Genomic DNA, 26,098 nt, shown 5'->3' with positions numbered 1-26,098 from the left:
CACACACACACACACACACACACACACACACACGCACACACATGCACACACACACACCATGCCCTCAGATCCCCTCTAATGGCATTAGGCAGGCCTCAGCAAGGGAGGCCAAGCTGCTGTTGATTTCAATTAGAGCCATGTCAAGGAATGCTCCCATGCAGCGCGCTTGCCCTAATTGAGCTCATTTCATATTCATGAGGGAGAAATGCAGGCAACACATAAACACTCAGCTGTGCTGCTCCCAGAGGGGCGTCTTCACTGTTAAAAGATGGAACTCAAATGGCTGTTGGCCCTGTGTTTGTATATGTGAGGACATGTGTTGGTATGTGTCTGCTCGTGTTTGGGAAAAGGAGGAAGAGGCTAAGAGATTAGATTTTTGCTTGTGCTGGTGAAGTGTTTACTCAGGACAGTCTGGGGGTATATCTGCATAAGTGGATGGAGTGTGTGTGTATGTGTGTTTGTTAGTGTGTGTTTGAGTGTGTGTGTACCACCTAGTAAGTGAGCTTCCTGAGGCTCCCACAGGATCAGCAGTGGACAGTGGAGCAGGTCAGTAAAAGTCCTTTTTGGATGCTGTCTTATCTTTACGAGCCACTCTGCTTCCATTGTGGCAGCAGCTTCTGCTTCTGATCCCGAACCAACCTCGATAAATCCAGAGCTTTAAAGAAGTAGTTCACCGATATAAAGAAGGCCCTTACATAAAACTAAGTAGTCTCTGCCGCAGAAAGACACAACTACTTTTGAAATTGGTGCTAGATGACCACAGAAAGGAAGCTTTTGCCCAAGAGATAGAAAACCTACTACTACCAGAATGCTTTGCACCTAATATAATGTAGAATGATCCATGTGATATGTGATTTTGAATTGAAATATGTAGATATGGAAGTATTATGCATTTGCTTTTTCTTTTAACTAAAACAATGAGGACAAAGGAAATGAAAGTAGAGGGAAAAAAGAAATGCAGTTATCCAGTAAATTGTACTACATATGCACTACATAGGCGTTATAACTGAAAGTATTGTAAAAAAGTGGTTGTGGTTGTAAAAATCACAAATAAAAAGAAAATTAAAAAGAAAGGGGAAAAAATGAATGTTCTGTGTGACACAACAGTGGGTGGTCAGATCTCGTATTATGGTTGAAAGGTAGACCAAACCATGTTTCTGAAAACATTTGAGGAGAGAAATATGCAACTCAGTAACAAAATCCTGTTTTATAGTTGATAGTTGCTTACTTTTACTGTCTGATCTCTGTTTTTCAGAGAATTTTTCTGATGCTGACAGAGAGTGTCAAGTGTCAGAAAGATACAGTCTGAACACAACGTATACGTTGGGAAATGTTGACTGTAATCCACAATTAAGCATTGTTTTCAGAAGTTTAGATGGAGGCCTGTGCTGTCCAGGTCTAATGAAAGATTGGAAATGAATCAGTTCATCCTCAAGACTTCTGTCCAAATCAGATGGATAGGCAGAGGAAAGTCTGTTCACTTTGTTGATTTATTTACTGTTTGATGCAGTCTCTAGCATAAACAGAACCCCAAACAGATCACATAGGTGCTTGTATGCATCAAGTCTGCGGCCAAGACAGCTTACTAACTTATCAATAACAACATTAAGTGTTTCTATTTGGAATTTACTTTTACTTTACCCATCAAATAAAGTATAATTTTCTGCACTGTCATCTTCAAATTTTTTGTGCTTGCTGGTGCGCTGGATATCGTTTTTGGACATCTGGCACACACCTGGTACAGCTATGGCTTCCCTTTCAGTCTACAAAACGATCTTTTTGTGCTGACACAAAATCATGCAGAGACCAAAGAAGCTGCACTGCTGACATGAGGTTTATGTCCACTTTTTGAAGCTGCAAACTTATCATTTGGAATTGAACAAGAATAGTATTTCAGAAATTAGCCATAAATGCAGTTTCCAGTTTATCCATTTTCACACCGAGTCTGCTGGCCTCACTTCGGGTGTCTCTTTTTTCATTTTCATCTGCAGATAAGAGCTCTCTTATTTCAGAGTAGTTTTGCGAAAGAGCTTTAGTTGAGTCAGCTCAGCAGCTCCACCGAGTGTTTGATAGTGACTTTAATGTTAAGTCAATATGTATATCAGATTTCCGAAAAACGTGCTCCCATCTATGTGTAGATGCAGAGCTGAATGTGTACAGGGACTCTGGACTGCTGGCCTCTAAGTTCAGAGAATGGGCAGCACAAGGTGCATAATGAATTAATGGGTGTCTTTGCTTCAAGTGCGCCTGTAGTGCATTGTACCGCCCTGACATGTTACTGACATTATCAAATGACTGCCCTCTGCAATTAGGTAAGTCCAGCCCAAGCCTGTCCACCATGGCAACAACACAATCTGCCAAATTTTGTCCTGTATGGCTCTGAATTGGCTCAAAAGCCAGAAAATGCTCCGTCTTACCTTGCTTGCTAACAAATCGAAAGATAAATGTTAACTCATCATCATGAGATAGGTCGGGAGTTGAATCAACAATAACAGAAATATTTCACATCATGAAGCAATTGCTTGCCATGTTTTCTCTCACATCAACTTTCCGCTTGTTGTTGAGGATAAGTGCAAGATGCTCCCTCTGCCTCTCTGACTATATGTTTTGATGTGTTCTCCCAGAAAGGGGTCAAATTGGGAAATTAACTCTAAAATCCCCAAATAGTTTCCATTGTGTGGCGATTCCAGAAGCTTGTCTTTTCCTCTAAATGCCAGTCCTCTTTCTCCTAAAAACTTTATCACTGCCACACCACATCGTAGAATATCCCTCCAATATTGCCTTACATCCAAAGTTTGCTTTTTTAGGGCTCAGTCAATTGTCTTAGGACCATTTGACCTCTTCATCAGCCTTAGCATGTTGAACATCTGCTCTTGGCTCCTCTCATGCTCAGAAATGCAGTGGGGATGTTTCCAGTAGCAAAAACCATCCACAAATGCATTATTTTTTGTCCCAAGAAGTTTGCAGGCGAAGCAGAATACATGTCCAGATGATGGTTAATGTAACAGCCATTCTTGTGTTGCTAGTTGTCCATTAGGCAATCGACTGCACAACATATAATTCCTTAACGAACGAGCCTGACCACCTACACAACAGTCTCTTGCTGATGCAGGATATTGTTGTGAAACGAAGAAGCCCCTTGCTCAATGAGAATAGTTTTTATTTTGTCACTAGATATATTCCCCTACAGCACAGGATCCCTTAAAAGTCTCACACCATGAGTAGTCTTCTTCCCCCGTCTGATTCACTGCACTCTGGTCAGGTTCATTTTCAGCCACCGACATTTTATCTTTTTCCTCAACGACAGGCCCTCTGTGCCTGGGCTTGTATCATTCGCTGGGGCTAGCCACACAGGCATTAGCATTAGCATCCAGGTTGAGCAAGGCTGTAGCACCTGCACTGCTAACATGATGTTCCTGATATTTGGCGAAAACTTTTGAAATTGAGGGTAAGCGACATCATTTGCTTCTTTTTCTTTTTTAAGTTTACGCTTTGCCGAGCCGCTAAGTGAGTGTTCCTCCATGTTCGTGGCGAAAATGACATCAGTTCAAATGCAGGTCAACAGCGGCGACGGTTGACAGCTGTTGTTGTCAACAGCTTTCACTGGCGACAGGTGATGACAACAGCGTCATTAGACATTATATGATTTAAACATTCAAATAATTTCATAATCATACTAAATTTTCAAAATCACATTTAGTAGTCTTTTAATAATAATAATAATAATAATAATAATAATAATAATAATAATAATAAGTTAGTAGTAGTACTGTTGCCTTACAGCAAGAGGGTTCCTGGATTGGAATTGGGTTCGGTCCGCGGGCAGGGGCCCTTCTGTGCGGGGGCCGTTCTGTGCAGAGTTTGCATGTTCTCCCTGTGTCTGTGTGGGTTCTCTCCGGGGTCTCCGGCTTCCTCCCACATTCCAAAGACATGCAGGTTAGGTTGATTGGTGACTCTAAATTGCCTGTAGGTGTGACTGTGAGCGTGAAAGGTTGTCGCCAGACTATTGCATGGCCCTTGCGAGGACAAGCGGTTACGGAAAATGAATGAATGAATAATAATAATAATAATAATAATAATAATGATCATAAATTTTGAGGCCAAGGACTCCTATTCGCTAGGGCCCCGGACACTTGCCCATTTTGCCCATGCGGTGATCCGCCTATGATCTACAGACTTGGTATTCTTTGGAAAATGGATGTAATAATGATTTGCTGTCAATAAACGAGTTGTAGCTGTGTTGTAGCTTCAAGTCCAACATGGTTAATGTGTTAAGACCGCTGTGACATTTCAGTGTTCCAGGCAACATGTGACTGAGTGCTCTTTATTTTTGTATCACTTCCTCATTGCAGAAAGTCAGAGGGGGCTGTGACCTGTGAGCTGTAATAACTTGCTGCCGGGACCATTTAACCTGAGTCATGGTGACACTGTGTGGGGATGGTGCAGAGGGCAGTGCAGTTGTCTGTATGATACTCAGGCATTGAATCAACCAAAAAAGCTCCAGAATGTATGTATACAAGCTTAAACGTGCGCAAGGATGCGGAGCAACAGTTCTGTGACTGAGCTTCACTAACCATTTTATTTTTGTGTTTTCACAAACACAGGTCGAGATGTGAAAGCAAACTCAACTAACTGCAGACCATGCAGGGCTTCCCCACCCCCACCCCCCTGAGATCAGTGTGTAGTGTGTGCACAGCGAGTGTGTGGTTGAGCCAGAGAGAGAGAGGGAGAGAGACAGCTGTTGGTGATCGAAGCAGAGAGGAGGTTACAGTAAAGTTCAAGTCAAGTGGTAGTAAATATACAGTTCAGGTTTTGGTTGGTTTATAAAAACAATCACTGCTCCTCCTCAAGACCAAAGTAATCCCATGTCTTGTTTCTCAACTGTTGAATAAAGCCTTAACGGCCAGACACGCCAAACTGACATCAAACAACAGTGGTGATAAGGCTGACTGCTGTGTCACCTCACATCATCTGATTCTCTGACAAAAAGTTGCACTGAACACGTGGTAAGGACTACAGCCAACACTTGCATGAGAGGAAATAACTCTCCATAGCAGCAGTTCCAGTCATCCGAATTCATCGTTTAATGGAGAAACAGGAAGACAGAAGGGACAGATTCAAGGCTAGTTAGCTTGTTAGCACATACACACAACCCAGTGTTGAAGGAACAAAGCATAATCACTGTGGATGAGCACATTAACAAAAACAATACAGTTTCTGCTTAAGCGCTCAATAAAGAAAAACAATCTTACCTAAAGTTAAAAGTTCTGTTTTGATCTCACATGCTCTTGACTGTAGCTCCTCTTTTACTGTTTACCACTTCTTGTCTCATGCGCCGAGCGGACCTGCCAATCACAGTGACCTCTCTCTCCGATGGGCTCTGCTTTGGAGCCTGGGAGCAGGGGCCCTGCCAGGGATTTTGGGCCCAATTAAAAGATATCTCATTGGCCCCCACCACATGCCATGCAAATCCTGCACAAATACTGTAACCAAACCTGCAGAACCCAGTTAACCCATTCAACGCTTTAAATGACTTTACAGACAGAGAAACCATTTCATGAAAACACAGGGGAAAAACATGAAAGTAAATAAGTTACTGTGAAAATTAGTTAGAACATTCTAAAAAAATGTTTGTTAATGATGACAGGTTAATAATCTTATCTTAAAAAACATTTCTTAATACTTTTCTATTTAGGGCCCTGTCTATCATAGGCCCTTAGAATCCTCGTAACTTTTCTCCCCTATATGGTGGACCTGGGAGGCGCCATGCTGAGATAAAAAAATAAATAAATCCAGGCCACGTTTTATTAAATTAAGCTCACAACATGCTATTGCGTGGCCTCGAGATTCATTTCGTCTCCTCATTTTGATTAATTGATTACGTCATTTTTTGTCAGATAAGTGTTGCGTTATATAACTTTACAGAGAGCCAGCACAACAGACCAGCTGTTCTCCCTGAAGCCTGAAGTGCTGTGCACCTGCTTCAAGTAAACCATGCTGGTCTTAGCGTCTGATTTGCAGCTTCAGATTCAACAGTTAAGGGAAGAGTTAAGGGAAATGTAATTTGCAAAGCCTAACAACTGATTCTCAGCTTTTTTTCACCTCCTACTAAGAGCATGTTAGATGTCTTAAGTAAAGCCTCAATGTTGTCTGAAACCCACTTTCACATTTATGAAATCTTTTTTCTATTTGTGAAAAAATGCAAGGTAGATTTCACTGTGTTTTTCACATGTGGACCACAATGGACCAGGTCTCTCTTAAAAAAACACTGTACTTTGAAATGTCAAACCTGGACTAGATTTTTTTAGAGAAGCTAGTCTCTCTGGGATAATCTGATCCAGCAGGTGTACTCCACTTCAGGCTTCAGGGAGAAAGGCTGATCTGTTGTGCTGACTCTCTGTTAACATTAATAATATTGCACTTAAGCACACAAATTAACCAAAACAACGGAATAAATTCATCAATATGAGGGAATGAATAGACCAAAAAAAAGACAGAATTAACTAAAAAAAGTGTCAGTTTTTGCATACCTTTATGTGATTTACAATATATCAGTGTCAGACCACACCTGAAGGGCGTGTCGTCACAAGAACTTAGTCTGTCCCAGAATACAAAACGTGATTATATTGTTTACATGCATTTATGTTACAGCATGTTATGACACAAACGTTAAGACACATAAAAGCTTTAAAGTTTGCATTGGAATATTTACTGACATATTTTATGTCATAGAACAAAATGTGAAAGTCTTTTTAGCTTGTGTTAACCTTATTTCAGGCTACCAACCAAAAACACATTCAAACAACACACTGACAGAGACGAGGAGGTGATGAAATGTCAGCTCATTTCTTGGTTTTAGGACTCATTTCTAGGGTTCTCTATTAAACATACACATTACAATGTGAATTTAAAAGAACAGTGTGAAAATGTAAAGATCTTTGCAATCAGTCCAAAGTGTTTAAATCTCCCTGGCCTAAAATGTCCTTAACTGTTTAAGTCTTGTGTTGCTTGTACACTGTAAAACCCGATGAGTTAGTTCAACTCAAACCATTTGAGGAAACCGACTGCCTTAAACCATTTAAGTTTATTAACTTAAACAAATCAACTATGAAAAATTCTTTGATTTAAGTTCAGGTTACTCAAGTATTTATTGTTAAGGTAACTTGGGTAAATGAAGTTAATAGTACCATTCCACTCAGTTAATGGAACTTAAAACTAATAAGTATGTTACACTCAAATGTAACATTTCTACCAACTTATTAAAAATGTGTTAATTGAATTGCTCTGAATTAAGTAACACTAACTTAAAGGGAATCTCTTTACATAAATGTTACCAAGTAAGTTAAAATTACTCCGTTTTCTTCTACTAAAGTAAATTATTACATTTTAGTTCTGACAATGTGTAGCTCAGTTCATTTGAGGAAACTGATTGCCTTTAACCATTTGTTGGATTAACACAATACAAACTTTAGATATGTGACACAACTTGAACCATTTATTTTGTTGAAAGCTTAACATTCATATCTGAAGACATAACACTTCAATTTCAAAACATTTCAAAGTTCAGTTCTCAGAAGGTAGTTTTCTCCTCTCTCCACATTTGTTTCTCTTTAACTATATCGATAAAGTCTTCAGAAAAAAAAAAAACACCCCATCAAAAGAGACTTCACCCTCACATTAATATCACTATGTGCAGCCTCTGATCAAAGTCTATGAAATTGACATAAAACAATATATATTGTATGTGTATTCATCAGGAACACAAATAGTTCTTTGATCTGTTATGACATTTTAATTACCAGCTTAAGTGTACATTTTGGACACTGCCGACGGAAACAAGATCCTAATACTGTTTTACAGTTTAAGACCATTTTGTCTTTTACTTACACTTAAAAATAAAAATAAAATACACTACAAAAAAAAAAATAATAATAATTGAGAAATGCATAGTCAAATTTCCCATATATATGTATGAACACTGTAGTATGTGGAGTCAGAGAGACATATTTAAGATTTGTTGCTTTAATTGCTAATTGAACTATAGTAATGATGTCAATGATGACAATGATGCTAGAGAAATAGCGATCTTACACTGTAAAAAATTTAACTGTAAATTTACAGTAATTTACTGGCAGCAGAGTAGCCAGCTAATTGCTGTAAATTTACAGCAGTATTACTGTAAATATCATTTACAAAACAGTACTGTAATTTTAATTACAGTACTATTCTGTGATTTTCATTTCAATTTACAGCAATTCCATGTTAATATCTCCTATTACTGTAATTTTTATTACAGTACTATTCTGTGATTTTTATTTCCATTTACAGCAATTTCATATTGATATCTACTATCACTGTAATTTTTATTACACTACTATTCTGTGATTTTCATTTCCATTTACAGCCCTGTCTTGTAAATTTAATTCACAGTATTTGGCTTTCAATATAGCAATCTAATGGCAGCACTACATTTGATCTAGCTACTTAAAAACAGAGCAAATGCAATTTAGTATAAAACATTTTATTTGACTGACCAAACATTTTTTGAACAGACAATGTTCTAGCATTTTAGAACAAATGCAAAAAGGGATTTCAGCTGGGACATATTAAGACCAACAAAACATTCCTCACACTGCCGTCCCTCTCCTCCCTCTCTTCCCACTCCACCTTTTCCTGCTGCTCTGTCCCTTTTACTATAAAACATTCTATTAGAACATATTAAGATATTATTATAAGATATCTTTCTCTCCATTTTCCTGCTCCTCCGCCCCTTTTAATATAAAACATTCTATTAGACCATTTTTAGACGAACTAAACATTCCTCACACCACCATCCCTTTCTTCTTTCTCTCCCCTTTCCTGCTCCTCTGTCCCTCTCAACTCTTCCCTATGTGTGTGTGTGTGTGTGTGTGTGTGTGTGTGTGTGAGAGGGGGTACGTGTTGACTAATTTACAAAGTCCCACTTGTAATCCATAAGCTTGCGCAGAAGTGTGGCAACGTGTGGATTGACATTGTGTGGCTTCTTTTGCACTTCTCTTCCAGTCTTCTTTGACACCACTTTTCCTTGTTTGGCTCTCGTACCCCTCTCAGGATTTATATTGATGAACCGTCTGAAATTTTTAGATGGAAAACACAAAAAAATGCACTAAATAAATACATGCACTTAGCAATCCGATATCCTCTACTGCCTCTGACATTGTGTGTGTTATGAAGTTCCAAAATGCATGTACAACTATCAACTGAGCGTGTCACAAGTGCATGCTTTGACGCCTGCGCAGAATGCCAGGGTTTGTTTTCCCAATTAAAGCTGGAGTCAGTAAGATGGAGAGGAGAGCGGACTTCGCCAGAAAATTTGAATGACAGTGCACTTGTCATTGTGAGTGAGTGATGACCACAATGTCAGTACCATGTGTACTCACTCTGCCTCTAAAGTAGAGTCTGACACACTGAAACTGATGGGATGTTGGTGAACTTGCGCTCTCTGTTTGAAGTGTCTTGGATAGCTGCTCACACAGGATCCACTAGGCTCTGTGGGAAGACACAAACACAGAGGATAAAAACTTGACCAACATCACAGGACATTTACATAAGATTGGACAACACTGAACTGCAGTGTGTGTGTACTTACAGTCACTCAAAACACCACAGGCATTACATCCTGGGGAAAAAAAGGAACATGTTAATGAATGATCTGACAAAATCCAAAGATACTTAACCCCACTGAAATACATTGAAACAAGCTATATGGGTGCCGGTCATGCCTTTGCTTTGTACCGGATCAGTATAACGATGTTAAGGCCCGGGCCACACAGCACGCCTGAGCAGAGCATGAGTGGCGTTACGGCATTGTTTTCATTTCGGCGTCCATACTAACAGGTTAGAGTGTCCACATAGCCGGCATGAGCAGCGCAACAGTCGCGCGAGTCCTGCGTAGCTGCTGCGGCGCGTCATCTAGAGATTCCAGGTCTCGCCGATTTTTTCCGCGCGAGAGGCGCGGCTCCAGGCATAAACAGACCCGGAAACGACCCGTATACAGTCATTTTAACAACATTATCAGCGTTTATTAACGTCGTATCTTGTTTACAAACATTGACACACTTCCGGTATGCTTTTCAAATTAAAAGCCCTCGCAAATACGGACTGAGTCGCTTCAGTTGTTTCAACAAGGCTTTAAAATGTAGAAATATTTCCCGATATGTGTGGGTTTACTACACCCATTAAATGCCTAAATTAAATATAAATCACGGTTATAGTGATATATTATATAAATGTGGTGATTTTCAAGTGGAGACTTCGGTAAAAGGACCTGCTCTGCAGGCACAGCGCTTCTCTGCCACGCAGCTGAGACGCAGCTGAGACGCAGTATATGTGGACAGGAACACGCGCGAGAGACGCAGCAGCTCAGCAATGCCACGCACACACTCTGCTCAGGCGGGCTGTGTGGCAGTATAAGGAGACGCGACGTGAATGAAGCGTCGAAGCCACTAGAAAGTCTGTCGCGAGCGTAAAAGCGTTAGCATAAAGCGGGAAGTCGCGCTAGCCTTATGCTGATAACCAGCATAAGGCTAGCGGCTTCCTGCATTCCCGAATGAACGTAGCATAAGGCTCGCCTTTATGCTGGCTGTTATCAACATTAGTCTGGTTCTTACCTGAATTGAATCTTTATTCGAGCAAGGAAGTGTCTCTGTCGGAGGTAGAGCCAGGTTGGAGACCGAACGCCAAAGCAAAGGGGAGGAGGGAAATGCGTTCCTTGAGACTGGATTGGCTACACGGCTTTCAGCAGCTGTGACGTTGCAATTCATTACAGCATTCTGCTGTGGATTCAAATATTGGCGCGGGTTGTCCACACAAGGCTCCCAGAATGCAATTTTCCTTGCAGCAAGTTGCCGTATTCCACAGAAACGGGAGTGGGCTGTAGAATTTCACCGTAAATATACAGCAATCGTTAGCTAAGTTGGTTACTGTGCCCATACTCAGAAATTGTGCATTGAGGAGGATATTTCAACAGTTTTCCTTTACCCAGTTTAGAAGATTTTGATCAATTGTTTTTATCGAGTTACAATGTCCAACCTAAAGCTGGTGACTAAAACAACATATACATCTTAGAAATGAGAATGAAGAACAAAATAAAATTACAATCAATGGTATTTTTATGTGTAGAGAAAACAGTTTTTGGCAAGTGGCATGCAAGCCAAGAGTAATTTTTTTGGAAACTGTTGACCTTCAACAATAAAGCCCATTGACAACTTTACTCCAGCTCATTTCTCAAAGCCTGTAACTTAGGTTTGAGCTGCTTTCTCCCATCATTAAGATCGAAGAGGACAAGCTGGGTGAATTCAAAGAAGCCACTTAGCTTCTCAGGGTAGCTCAAATGGAGGGCATAAACTAGTCCAAACAAAATAACCAGTGAATCAGTCCAAGATCTGTGAGACATTACAACCTGATCCTCTAGAACAATCATCACGTGCTGGGTTCCAAAGGGAACTCCTGCAGGCACCTCCTCCTCATTCACCACTGCCACCAGAGCCACTGCCCCCTCCTGGGTTGCTTCCAACTCATCCTGAAAAGGGAATACATTGTTGTACAAATCATTAAGCTTATTAAAAGGCTGAAGGAATATCACAAAAGAAATGCTGAGCCATAATTCGATGTACTAATTCAGCAATGTGGTGTTCCACTACTAAATCTTACACCAAGCTAAGAGTACTTATTTAGATATTTCAAGTTTACTACCCTCAATTTGTCTTTCCATATAATGAGGGGGGAGTTCTAGTCTGTCTTATGAATCTGATATTGGTGACTCAGAATTGAGCACTAAGACGTGCAGTGTGAAAACCTAGCATTTGATGCTCAGTTCTTTACAAACTTTGAAATTCTGCTCCAAATTTGGGAGCAGATAACCTGTTAATAGGGTTGGGCAGTGTGTCAAATTGGCCATCAAACGATGTCCACAGTGAAACATCACGATGGATCATTACATCGTCTTTTTTTTTCTTTTTGCCATAGATGATGACACCGTCCATTGGCACCACCCTACCTGTAAATTAATCTTAATGTACGTGATGAGACCTAATGTTTAAGCACATATTAAATATGAATGTTAAGTGATCGTCACACACTGGGATATTAACTTCATGGGAAAAGAAGAACACACAGCCGACCAGGGCTGTTGTTCTAGCTGCACCAATGTCATTCTTGTCCTGTTGCACAAAGACAATGTATGCGTAGGGGAATGTTAGGATTCATTATTCACATTCAACGTCAATGTAATGCATAAAACAAAGAACAAACAAATATATGCCATCAAAACTGCTTTCATCTTCTGACCAAAACTGCTGGTCCTCCTCTTTTTGTACAGCTTTAGCAGCTGGGGTGTGTGCTTGTCAAGTGCAGCAAAGAAGGTAAATGGTAGATTTTGATTGGTGATCCTGTGGAATTCACTGTAGAGCTACATGAAAAACAAAAGCAATCTAAGATTCTAAAACTGAATTTTTCGGACATTTTCAGACACACATACCATATTAAACTATTCAATTCAATGATGATTTTAGCAATATAGGTATTATCAACTTTTTAAGTGTCAGTTTTGAGTTTTTACTCACTTGTGCTTCACAAAAGAGTGCAGGCCATCTGTCTTTCAGTTCAGCAATAGGAGGAGCTGAATGCACAATTTCTTCACACCTAAGTGCAAAGATGTGTTGCATATGTTGATGGATGAGAATCATGTCTCTATCTGCTGATGTCCTCTTGAACTGTACGACCATTGCAAGCCTCTGGGTCTCCAAAGTCTGCTTAGTTTCTCCATGAAGGTAATTGGGAAGGAAGCTGACTTCCCCTCCTCTGGGTCTTTTGATGCTGGCTCTGGATGCTGCACCCACTGGATTGGTCCTGCTGCGCTTCCCTGCATTTACAGCCACATCCTTTATGCCAGCCCTGCTTAGTTTATGTCTGTAGTTGCCCATCTTGAAGCACAGGCTGTTCTGCCAACCCTCATAGCCTCTTTTGAAACCTTTTTCTTTCAAGCAGGGGGGTTTGCTCACCAGAGCCTCTGTAGCCAAGCCAATATGTTTGGTACTTGGATATGCTTTATACTATATATATATATATATATATATATATATATATATATATATATATATATTAGTGCTGGGCATAGATTAATTTTTTAATCTAGATTAATCTCACTGCAATCCTGTAGTTAATCTAGATTAATCTAGATTAAAATTATAGATTTGAATTTTGCCAAAGACATTCAAAATAATATCTATCTATCTAAATGATGAAAATGCATCACAAACTGCTTGAGAAAGCTGTTCTACTATAATATTTGGTAAAGAAAAATAATGTTCCATAAGATTTACTTTGGTGTTTAACTTTTTTTTATTTTGTTAAACACAGACATTTAGGAACACAGGTTCTACAGGTCTCCATGTGGAAAAAGCTTTTTCCTGCTAACTGGAATGAACAGCAGAGGGTGCAGCCTCTGATAACATGACCCTAACTGAACTGTGGGCCTACATTAGAGGTCATGAAGAAGACCATTAACAGTCAGCAGCTTTGTGACACGGCTTGAGCCAATCACTCCAGTCTCTGCTTCTCCTTTTCCACCAGTCACTCAGGCAGATCAGCTTCCGCCTTGTTCACGCCCCTCCATGTAATTTCGACCAGGTATACATCCGCGCTTAAACAACAAAGTGAAATTGGTGCCTTGCTCACTGTATAGACCCAACTTAGTGAATAGCTTATCGCGCGATAAGAATCCCGCGTTAACGCAGCACGTTAACGCCGTTAACGGCCCATATATATATATATATATATATATATATATATATATTAAACTGCCATGGTAGGTCCTCTATGTTAACTAAATTGCACAGGGCATTGTCAAACTCTGGGTCTTGAAACTGAAGATGAAGGTCATAGTCCAGGTTCAGCTTATTTTTCACCTCAAATATGAAGGCATTTACAGTCTCAGGACGAGAGGGCAAAATGAGCCTCTCAGCGCTGATATCAAGGATGACTATTAGTTTAAGAACATCAGTTGCTTCCATTTACACTGTGTTAGGGACACCTGAAACACACACAAAAAACAGAGCTTCTCTTTGTCCATGCTCTCCTTTTCACTAGCTCCTTGACTACCAACAAATCAATGTATCTTCAGCTTCCTTATTATTAGACCTAAACTTAAACCTAAACATCACAATCTGAACACATTCTTTTTTCTTACTAGTGTGCAGCAACAGTTAAACTGTGGTTAAAATGTGGTCCAGCTTGTCATTTTTTGACTTTTGTAAAATGCAGAGCACATGTACCTATAAAACATGGGTCATAGTAGACAAAAGAAATTACCTTTACTTATGTTGAGGTGTGTGCCCTCTTGTGTTCCTCGAAAAGGTCCTGATGATCTTCAGGCTCCATCAGGTCACTGGGAGAAAAGGGCTCAGGATGGCTGCTTGGTGTGGTGCTACTCCTTTTCTCAGACACTGGAATGAAATGTTTAGTTGTGAGAATAAGTTTGCTTGAAACTTTGTAGGCTATCTGTGGCATCTGGTCAGTTAGCTGACGCAGAGATTTCACCGAATGGCTCTTGCTTTTATGATCTGTTAGCTCATATGACCGCAAATACTCAACATACCAGGTACTCATAATCTTTCAATAGGAAGAAGATATCATTTCCAAAAAACAATATGTTTCTGATCTCTTTAAACTCAGGCAAAGCAGCATGTGTCCCACTACAAACAAACATGCCTACCACGAAAGTTGTGCCCTGACTCAACAAACACAGACTCCACATTTGAAGTCTGTACTGGTGGCTTGAAAAATCTCTGTGATGACAGATAGAATGCCATCACGTTTTGGTGTCTCTCTGCCAAAGTTTTTAAAACATTTTTGTAGTTATGAGTGTCACAATTTTCTTGAAAACTTTGTGCTTCCCCTCAAATCTCATTGTCCAGAGGTGCACCAGAGGACCAAAGCACTTCTTGCACATCAGATAAGGATAGTGTTCAATGTAATGGTGCTTTGGTCATAATCTTAACTTGGGGAAGACTTGCTGAAGCTGCTGCTTTTTCTGTCCATGACTAGTTTTTCACTGACCAAATTAATTGAGACTTCTTAATAACCTAGCAGAGCAGAGAAAGTGACTGAAAACGCCAAATTGCGGCTCAAGCCAAGTTAATTTTATAGCTAGTATTAGCTTACATGAAAAGTGTAAAAGCTTAAATTTTCATGGACATTCTCTCTTAAATGTTGTTTAGTCAAGTTGCACCTCATTATCTGATTCACAAATGTTTTAACATTAATTAACTTACTGAAAAAAAGTACATGAGCAAAGCGGCTCCAGTTTGAAAGGCGCGGTTGTATGAGCTAACGTTAACAAGTTAACAGAGTCACACAAACTTTTAGACCCAGCAGTCGTCTTTACTCAATGAATTTAACAGCAACTATCAAGTAACACTGCAGGGTTTTTTTCTGAACCATGCTGCATGTAAGCTAGTGCTAAGGTTGAAATGTTACCACATTTCAGCATTTGCGCTGCGCGTGTGCAATTCTAACAGCCTGACAAAGGGCAGCATTACGTTAACTTGTACAAGGCAGTGAAAAAAATAACAGAACAAAATTACCCTGTATGTGTACTGCGCCAGCAAATCCTTGACATATCCAGACATAAAATGAACACGCATAGGACCCGTGGAACTCTACTGCATGCACACTTGGAGTCCCTGACACAGCACAGGCTTCGTGCCGGCCGTAGTAATGGATATTTTTGAATCATAATTCATCATTTTTACCATTTTTATTTTTTATATTTATAATAGATCCATGGTCGGAACACGTCACACTGTGGCCAGAATGCAACAACCAAAGCTGCCTTCGCTCTTTTTTTCGCTCTTTTTTTTTCTCGGATATATGACCAGATACCTTTTCTTCTACCAAACCAATCCAAACCCCCAAAACATTAAATTTACTTATTAAACAATAAATAAATAGATTAATTAATTAATTTAAAAAAATCAAAAAGGAAGAAAAAATACTCACATTTCAAAAGCTGGAAAAATAAAATAATGGTCACAAAACAATGGTTTTACTTGCAAATGTATTTACATGGTTAATCAAAATAGTGGCTGATTAATTTTCTGTTAATTAAGTCTTTACACTTTGAGAGCTCATTAAGAATTATTTGGATGCATTCTTTGTTTTTTTTGCTCACAATATACAGATTTATAAAATAAAATAACAGAAAAAAAATTGAAAATTCCTAACCTGTTCTTATAATTATGGTCAGCAGGGCTTACATATTTATTTTGATATAAAAACAACTTAAAGAAAATTAGTCAGTGGAAAAAGCTTGAATTACATAACCACTACTTAAATGCTCCAAAACCTTTAGTGCATTCAAAACAACTGAGTTATTATTTCAACAATTCATTTTTGAGTTATTTTAATTCCTTTGTTAAGATGTAGCGTTAGGTTTTACAGTGTAATTAATTAACTCATCCTGATAATGCTCTTTCTTTGTGAATGCATGTACAATGTATGTGTCGTTGACATACACTTCAGTGAACTAGACTGCATCAATGGCTGGGTGTAGAAACCACACAAACAAAAACAGATATCCAAAAACCAGAAAAAAAAGGGAAATTATGCACACATACCTCGATGTAAGTAGTCAAATGGAAAACAGAAGTTGTGACGTGTTTTCTGTTATCTTCTTGATCCAGCCAAATGATTGGCAGTCTGAATTGGCCTTCAGTGCTCCTGGCAGCCTCTGATTGGTGTGGACACACAGGTTTTCTTGGTGATTCAGTCCCTTCTGAGAGGCAAAAGCACTGTCTCTTATGCCATGTTTCCATAGCAACTGCACAAAGGGGGAAGGGGGGTCAGGCAATGGTGAAATGCATAGAAGCCATTTCCGAATAAACTGGCTTTTATTGTCTTGTCTGTTTTCTCCTGTGTAAAATGTAAACATGCCTTGAAGTGAGAGACAGAGAAAAGAGACCGAAGAGAGGAAATAGCTCACTGAGACATGTTTGGAGGGAAGGAGAGTTTATAGCGGCACTCCTTTCTCTTTCACACATGTTGCCTCCACTGTTCTTGAGCTTTATGAGAGTTGTTCTGCCCTTGACCTCTCTGTCCACACACATTGAATGCATGCTAAGTGACAGTAAAACAGACATGGCAGTAGGTCTGTTACAATAACTACTTTTGCTGGAAAATGTATTGTCCAAAAAATATTGCAATAAATGAAGCCATATTATGCCACAGATATAACATAACATAATAGGATAATCATGTAAGTACATCCTTTCAAAGATCAATATTCAGACATTAGAGTTAAAAGAAATTAAAATATTTTTGATTAAATTAACACCTGTTAAGATATACGAGAAAGCATATATTTAATTTCCACCTTTATAGGAGTGGTACACTGAGCTGAAAAGGCGGATCAGTTGGGCAGACACTCAGTATGTTTACATGATGTTCTAAAACAATAAAATGATTGTTTTAAAACTGGACTTCAAAAATACATGTAAACATGTTATAATTACTAAAACTGTTCTAAGTAGAATTTCTCAAAGTGGGACTAACACACCTAGATAATGCAGTTGGGGGCCAAGTTAGTCTTTGATGTATACGACTCAGTCAGACCTTAACAGGCCTGAGTGTTCTGCAAAGGGCCAAGGGCGGATTTGAATCCGTGGCCGCTGCGGCGAGGACACAGCCTCTGTACATGGGGCACCACTCTATCCACTGAGCCACCAGGTGCCCCCATTAGTTACTTTTAAAGAGAGAACTTACGGTTAAGGCCAGAGATCTTACAAATGAAAATATTTTTGTTAGTTGGATCACTTTGTTTAATTGATGCATCCAGCGATCTGAGGAATTTTTAACTTTTATTTGAATTGGCCTGTAATAGCGCAATCCTCCTCTTCGTAGGCACCTAGGTGAATTTTGTACAGAACAACAGCTGCCTGAATCTGCAGTGGTGCTGGTGCTCGAACAGTCACGTTCTGGGTGCGCAAAAGGGCAGGAAGTGGAGCACAGCAGAAGTGTCATTGTTGGTCACTCCAAAAACATATGGCATTGTTGTCTGACTTCTGACATCACCATAACCATGAGGGATAGCGTGCATCTCCTTTGTACAAAAAGTAAAGCGTAGAGTGCGTACAAAATGTACAGCGTCAAAAAGTTATTCATGTTTTCACTGTTACACATTGAACCCGTTTGCTGCTTGCTGACTTGTTTGGAATGTGATGTAATAGGTCCATCAGGAGAAGGTCCAATATCATCTAGCTGAGAGGGGGCATATATCTCCACCTACCGTGGAGGAGCCGGACATACTTCCATCAATAAATGGATTCTGCCCTGGTGCTTGTATACTGGGACAAGGACAGTAGTCCAATTAAATGGCCTAATCGAGCTATAACTGTAGGTCCACCTAACTGTGCATAACAACGTACTGACTGTAATGCTGTAAGGAGAAAAGAGCTGTGGAAATGGTGATAATTCTTTTTGGCTTCATCACTATTGTCATTTGACTGATTTTATCTCACAAGAAAGTACAAAGAGTAACTATGTGGGACTGCAATTTTGGTTGAATCTGAAAAAATGCAATTATTTCCTTTGGGACTTGAAGCAATATGAATATCTGAAATCATCTTACCATATATTCCATCCATCCATTTTCTTCCGCTTATCTGGAGTTGGGTCGCAGGGGCAGCAGCCTAAGCAGGGAAGCCCAGACTTCCCTCTCCCCGCCCACTTCGTCCAACTCTTCCCGGGGAATCCCGGGGCGTTCCCAGGCCAGCTGTGAGATATAGTCTCTCCAGTGTGTCCTGGGTCTTCCCTGGGGCCTCCTACCGGTGGGACATGCTCTGAACACCTTACCAGGGAGGCGTCCAGGAGGCATCCTAATTAGATGCCCAAGCCACCTCATCTGGCTCTTCTCAACGAGTAGGAGCAGCGGCTCAACTCTGAGCTCCTCCTGGATGACTGAGCTTCTCACCCTGTCTCTAAGGGAGAGCCCAGCCACCCTATGGAGGAAGCTCATTTCGGCCACTTGTACCCGTGATCTTGTTCTTTCCGTCACTACCCAAAGCTCGTGACCATAGGTGAGGGTAGGAACGAAGATCGACTGGTAAATCGAGAGCTTTGCCTTTTGGCTCAGCCCCCTCTTCACCACGACAGATCGGTGCAGAGTCCGCATTACTGCAGACGCTGCACCGCCTGTCGATCTGCCGCTCCATCCTTCCCTCACTTGTGAACAAGACCCCGAGGTACTTAAAGTCCTCCACTTGGGGCAAGGTCTCATCCCTGACCTGGGGAGGGCACTCCACCCTTTTCCGGCTGAGAACCATGGCCTCAGATTTGGAGGTACTGATCTTACCATATACTTCTGTATATCCCGGAGAAGACTTTAATTTATTCCTGTGGGTGCTGGGTGATTGACAGGAAGTAGAGCGTAACATAATGCAGCACTGATATAAGAACACTCAACTGAGGCAAGATGAAATAATGAGAAAACACAAACCTGACTTGATGGACCATCTCGCTTTATTGATTTTCAACTCTACAGAAAATTGTTTTTTTATGTTATTTTCTCATTTGGGAACATTTCTGTGAAGGTGGAGCCTGCCTGGATGGCCGGTGGTTACAGAGACAGTCCTGGGATCAGGTTACAGGTCAGAGAGTTGTGTTGGCTTAGTATACTGAAGTGCATCCACAACAGTACAATCTGATGACAGTGTTTGAATCCATTTCTGGAACCTTTTTTTTTGTATATAAAATGCTGCTTTTACCAAATCCTTCATTTTCTCTACTTTGAACAATCTTTATTGAAAAACTAAAATTACTGTTTTTCTGTCAACAAAATCCCTTAATTTTTTTTTTTTTTTTTTTTTAAAGCAGCTTAAACTTTTTATTGTAAAGTCACCAGGTGTATTGATGAAGTTTTGATATCATTTTGATATCTTTCCAAATACTCTGATGGAATAAGAATCAGTGAATTAATAGCAACAATAATAATAACAATAATAATAGTAAAAATAACAATAACAGCAATAATTATTATGTTTTAGAATTAGTTGCTCTGTAATCTCCCAAATGACTGAATATTTGAGGTGTGTTAATTAAAGACATTTAAGACAGTTTATATTAATGGCTTTTTATAAATAATGAAATGATCAGTCATCTATTACAGCATATTTTTTTGCTTGTAGCTTGTATTGTACTCAGTAGCCATGTCTGTACCTGTCAGTATTTTCTCTTTGTGTGATTTCACTTTCATTCATTCATTATCCGTAACTGCTTGTCCCCGTATGGATCATGGGCGGTTGGAGACTATCCCAGCTGTCATTGGACGAGAAGCAGGGTACACCCTGGACAAGTTGCTAGGCTGACACATAGAGACAGACACACACACTCACCTTCACACCTATGGGTATTTTTAGAGTCACCAGTGAACTTGAACTGCATATCTTTGGAATGTTGGAGGAAGCTGGAGAACCTGGAGAAAACCCACAAAGGCACATGGGGAACATGCAAACTCTGCACATAAAGGCCCCCTCCCAAGGTCTGAGCCTTGTCCCAACCCAGGTTTGAACTGAGGACCCTCTTGCTGTTGGGTGACAGTGCTAACCACAGCACCACCGTGTTGCCATTTCACTTTAAAATAAGACTAGTTTTAATTGCTCCTGGTGTAAATGAAGTATTTTATTTATATGCAATATATGAAATATGCAAATAATTTTAAATATTGGTACCAGAGAAAACAGAGGAAAGGATGATTTTTCTCAATAGGTAGAAAACCTACAACTACCAGAATACACTGTGCCAGACCAATACATGCTGCTGGTGGTTGACATAATGCAAGATAGACTTAGACTTACTTAGACTTAGATCGACTTTATTGTCTTTCAAACTATAAACAACAGTGCGCATAGAGTGAAATTTCGTTGTAATTGGTTCAGAAATAGTTAAACTGCAGCAACATATAAAAAGCAAAAGAGACACATATTGGAAATATAGAGGCGGCATGATGGCATCGTGGTTAGCATTCTCGCCTCACAGCAAGAGGGTCCCTGGTTCAAACCCTTCTGTGCAGAGTTTGCATGTTCTCACCGGGTCTGGAGGCTGAAGCAGCGTGGGTATGGGTCCATGAAACCTTAGGGCCCCATTTAGACAATCTGTAGCGCATGATCTTCAGTGTGTGGTACAAATGTGTTCAGGGTGTGCCAAAGTCCAATTTGCTAGTTAAACAGCGGATAATCTTGGCACCAGGTGCAGCACATGGTACAGAGGGGTTGTATTTAGACACTGAATTAGTTTGAATTAACCAAGCGATGCATCAGCTTCCATTCCCTTTAAAAGCCAGGTGCATCAGGAATTGGCGGATTGCGATCTAAATAACAGATTTGGCGAATTACAGATGTGAGAGGTGCTCTGCTGAAGAAAACGATTTGCAGATAATTTGCAGAAGCATCAGATATCCACCAAAAGCAGCAGAGGTAAAGCAGGCATGAGAAGACATGGTGGTGGAGGTTCCATTATTTTTTGGAACCTCCAGAATGGCCTTACAATGCAGAAAAGTGTACAGTGATGTGAGGAGGAGGGGTAAATAAAGCTCAGCACTCAGCATAAAAGTAAAACAGAAATGGGAGGAGCCAGCTGATCTCTCAGTGTGCCTGTTGCTGCTGACATATTTGGCTTACTGGCATCGGCATAGGCAGTTCAGCCTCATGCCTTCCTACGTCCTGTAATGTGTCCTCATTTTTATGTCCAAGAGACATCCATGACGCATATCAATGTTGTGCAACACACAACATGCCACAAAGAATGCACCGACTTTGAGGGCTGTATTGTAAATGGCAAATGTTTTTGGCAAGTACTTTTCTATACTTTTCGACTATTCAAGCACTTTCACAGGACATGTCACATTCACCCATTCACACACACATTCACACAGCAGTGGCAAAGGCTACCGTACAAGGTGCCACCTACTACGTAGTAACCATTCACACGCATACCTCTGAGTAGAGGTAGAGTATATTATATATATTGTGATGTCCAAACATCTGAAGCATGCAGGCGCATCTTGCTATTTGAATAATCTGCCCTTTAAGAAGCAGGAAACAGACTGTGCCTTTGACTTCAGACCAGCTTTTATTTGTTCAATGGCGCATTTGCTTTCTGTTGCCTCTAAATAGCAATCTGCCAACAGTGCGCCTGACCATGCCTCTCTTTAAGACCGTCACGCCCAGGGACTAACAGATGGGCGCAGGTATATTTGTTATTTAAAGGATGTGAGCTCCAGGCGTAAAAATGACAACTGCGACGGTCCGATATCAGCAATGACACTTGCACTGCGCCGTGCACCGAGCATAAGATAGAGCCCATAGTGTTTATGTAAGTGGGTGGGGGACTACTTTGAGTTCAAAAGTCTGAGGATTAGGGGGAAGAAACTTTTGTAGAACCTGGCATGAGAAATAATATGTTGGCTGGCTGGTGACAAACCATTTCGTATTCCAGTTAAACAGTAAAACATGTTTCTGGAAACATTTGAGAGGAGAAAGACATTTCAGTAGCAATCTTGATTTATATATGATCATCTTTGCCAAGTTTAAAGTTTGGTCTGAGTTTGAGAGAAAGACAGAGGGGCGGCCTCCTGCTCAATCTGCTTCCATACTCTTTTTGTCCGTGGTGGTAAGCAAACAAAAGTATAAGTACAGTCTGTAGTTGGAGCAACAGCCCCAGAGCCAGAGAAAATCTGATTTGAGTTGAGAGATGAGCAGGAAGCTCTGGACACTGGTAAGAAAGAGGTTAGTTTATTCACAAATATTACCCACATTGTTGATATGACAAAGCTGGTTTAAAATCAGAGACATTTCCATTTTAAAGTCATGATTTTTTTTTTCTTGAAAGGTCAGAATTTGTATATGGGGAAAGTTTGATCCATTTAGTTGAGTCACTTTATAAAAACTGTGATAAAATGGATTTTCACAGGTCACACAAGAACTTCATGCCTTATCTCAAAGCCCTAAAAACACTATAGAGTGTATATATAAGTGCAGTGAGCCTCCGTCTCAATCATAAAGCTGAGTGAAATATCAGGAGCGTCAAGGCAACAGTTTGTGTGCATTAGTCCAAGGGGATGGCTTTGTGCGCTGATGTGCGAGTTCTTTGAGAGTTCTCTCTTTGAGACTGTCGGTCCTAACCTGCTCAGAGTCTCAGAGTTATTTCATGAAAACACAAGGTGCATTTAAAAAGTAATGTTCTCTTTCTTCAATCTTCCAACTCTTTATACAGTGAGATTTGTTGATGCCTGGGCACAAGTCCTGTGAACCTGCTCCTATTAGAGTCAAACAGGTAACTTTACCTGACTCTCTCAGAATGTTTAAATGGAGCCATGTTTATAACTCGATTAGGACGTTAAATCAGACTACAGTCCTTGTTGCACTATACAATCACAGCGGGAGAAATTATTTATGGAGAAAGTATGTCTGACTCCTCCACAGCAGGAGGTGATATGCCCTCTCTCAGTTAGCAAGCAGAAAACAGGTTACATGTTCAATGCTGATACCATGGATAACTTTTTGCCGTTGTGCATTTCATATGTACTTCCCTTTTTTTTTTTTACCTTTGCTTTGTTTGTTTTCTTCCCTTTTTCTTCTTTTGTTTTTCCCGGCTTTCTTCTGTAAATTTAATTTATGCTGTTTAATTTCCAGGTCAAAGCCCACTGGGGATCTCTGAATCATGCGCAGAACACTTAGGAGAGTTCAGGCCCCGTTGAGGTATTTACGTATAAGAGTAGCTCATTTCCCAACGCATTCTCTAGGTACATTAGTCCAACTTCAAGATATTCGACTTACACTTTCAGTCAGACTAACATGTATTTTAAAAGTACAGTTATTAGTCAGACTACACAATAATTCAACTTCCTCAAACATCATGTAAACGTTCTGAATGTCTGCCCAACTGATCTGCCCCACTCTGCTCCCAGTCCAAGCTTCATCGCTCATCAGTGTCGGCACAGTGTTGCATATTTCTGTAGAACCTGTCATAGTTTGTCGACCTTCATTTCAAGCTCTTTTCTTTTCAGTGTTTGTTTTAGTTTCAGAGTTAGCAAACAAGAACACAAGCTGATTTTCTTCTCAAACAATTTCCTGCTAATGAATAATCAGTTGCTAAATAAGCTGTCATGACCAGCAGGGACTCATGTTGCCAGGATGCCACTGCTTATCAAACAGGACTTTCCAGGAAGTAGAGCTGTGCAATTAATGCTATTGGTGTGTGTTTGTGTCTGATGTACATCTTTCCTAGGTATCAGTTTGCTTTCAGTACATTCCTGCAAACTCAGCAGAAGGAAAAAAAGGCAGGTGAACTGATGTGACTGAAGTGGGTGTTGCCTTCCACATTAAGCAATGTTTTCTGCATCAAGCCACATTTTTTGTAACTGCTTGTCCTCATAGGGGTTGTGGGGGTGCTGGAGCCAATCCCAGCTGTCATTGGGTGGAAGGTGGGGTACACCCTGGATAGGTTGCCAGACTATCACAGGGCTGACACATATAGACAGACAACCATACACATAAGGGCACTCACATACATTTACTGAGAATTCCCTCAAGGGATTGATTAAAGGGAAACTCCTCGTATGACTTGGATTCCTAAGCCCTCAGCACATTAGTGTTTGTGGGAGGTCTTCACAGGCTGTCTCAGATCAGGGATTTCTCCAGCAAATATGTCCAGAGATTCACTGGCAGCCAGTGTGTAATGGTTACTGTGCACAACTATTTTGCAGTCTCAAGTTCAATCTCTTAAACAATGAGTTGGAAACATCTACTCTGTATAAATGTAATGTATGTATAAATATCTTTTTTTGCTGAAATGGCATACCTTATGACACATGAAATCTAATCAGTCAGGACAGTACATGTTTTGAAAAATCTGAATAAGTATTGAAAAACTGACAGAAGTAAACTGGCCAAGTGTTGAGCAACAGCATGCAGTCAATTAGCTAAGTACAGTAATCTGTCTTTTTTTGTGCACTGTTTTTTAATTTGATCTCTGTGGTGGTATTCCTTCAAGATCCCATGGGAGCATCACGTTGAAGTTTTCGTTGTGTTGTTGAAGGAGCTTGTTCAGGGGAAACACCATGGAAGGGCTTGTGTGAGAAATGACTGCCAGAGCAATAAGTCTATATTTTAATACTGCATAATGTTTCGATATGAAAGTGTCTCTCTTTGCAGTCACTTAGAAAACTGTCCTCAGAACATTTAAGATGGCTGACCAAGCTCACATTCACCTCATTAAGCTGGTAATTACTGGTCAACCCACGCCAGCAAAGCAGACATCTGGCTCTCTGCCTGCTGCTATAGAGAGAGAAAAGTACCTGATGCATATTTCAATAAAAACCTTCATCATAACTCTTTCTTTCTTTCTCTTAATGTATCTTCAAGACACTTTTGTAATTAATCTGGCCACTTTTTATTTCAGTCAGTGAGATTTCAGATTTAGAATCTGGAAACATCACATGAGGAGATCAGTTTCAGTCAGTGTTGTAGCAACACACACACACACACACACACACACACACACACACACACACACACACACACACACACACACACACATACAAAATATGTAAGACTTCAGTTCAGGACTGCACCACTTCAAACCAGGTCATGGCCTCAAAAGTGAAACATGTTATACAATCATCAGTATCATGAAATATTAGAAGTTGTGAAGAAGCAGCAGACTACATGCAAAGGGTTTATTTATTTTGGCAAGTATTTGTTTAATAAAATATTCTATTCAGTTTAGGTATTACTTGCATGGAAATATACTTTACAGTTATTTACATAACCACCAACTGCCAGTGGTGGATGAAGTACCTGAAAGCCATACTTATATAAAAGTACAGCTATCTTCACAGAAAATAAATGTGCAGAAGTTAAAGTCACCTTTTAGAATTTAACTGCAGTACTGTACTTAAGTATGAAAGGTCATGAACTGAAATATTGAAAGTAACAGTACAAGGAATTTTTATTACATTAAAATTCAAGTGGTTAGAATTTTCACGATTATAAAGTTCATTTCCTCT

At 40.0% G+C, this 26,098-nt stretch overlaps 1 protein-coding gene and 1 long non-coding RNA gene across 2 annotated transcripts in view; one reads left to right on the top strand and one right to left on the bottom strand.

Moving 5' to 3' along the window:
* LOC121961252 (uncharacterized) overlaps nucleotides 1-26,098 on the top strand; it is a 97,596-nt gene that overhangs the window by 20,282 nt on the left and 51,216 nt on the right. The gene's annotated exons all lie outside the window — the stretch shown is intronic.
* LOC148185956 (uncharacterized) lies at nucleotides 10,712-12,962 on the bottom strand. Its single transcript, XM_088072952.1, has 4 exons — nucleotides 12,603-12,962; nucleotides 12,297-12,448; nucleotides 12,132-12,210; nucleotides 10,712-11,596 (listed from the first exon to the last, which is right to left on the bottom strand). The coding sequence occupies exons 1-4, from the start codon at nucleotides 12,960-12,962 to the stop codon at nucleotides 11,249-11,251; spliced, it is 939 nt and encodes a 312-aa protein (XP_087929078.1). The 3' UTR covers nucleotides 10,712-11,248.

The sequence above is a fragment of the Plectropomus leopardus genome, chromosome 22 (assembly GCF_026936395.1).
Source record: "Plectropomus leopardus strain MGB_pleo_1.0 chromosome 22, ASM2693639v1, whole genome shotgun sequence".
Lineage (NCBI taxonomy): Eukaryota > Metazoa > Chordata > Actinopteri > Perciformes > Serranidae > Plectropomus > Plectropomus leopardus.
Note: the sequence above shows the minus strand (reverse complement) of the source record. Positions and strands in the feature narration are given on the sequence as shown.

Bases quoted from the DNA above. Each gene is read 5' to 3' on its own strand.
- LOC148185956 (XM_088072952.1), bottom strand. From the start codon at position 12,962: ATGGGCAACTACAGACATAAACTAAGCAGGGCTGGCATAAAGGATGTG. The intron at 12,449-12,602 runs GTGAGTAAAAAC...TTTTTCATGTAG, and splicing joins CACTCTTTTGTGAAGCACAA to CTCTACAGTGAATTCCACAG. The intron at 11,597-12,131 runs GTTAATATCCCA...CCTTTTAATAAG, and splicing joins TGTTCTTCTTTTCCCATGAA to CTTAATGATTTGTACAACAA.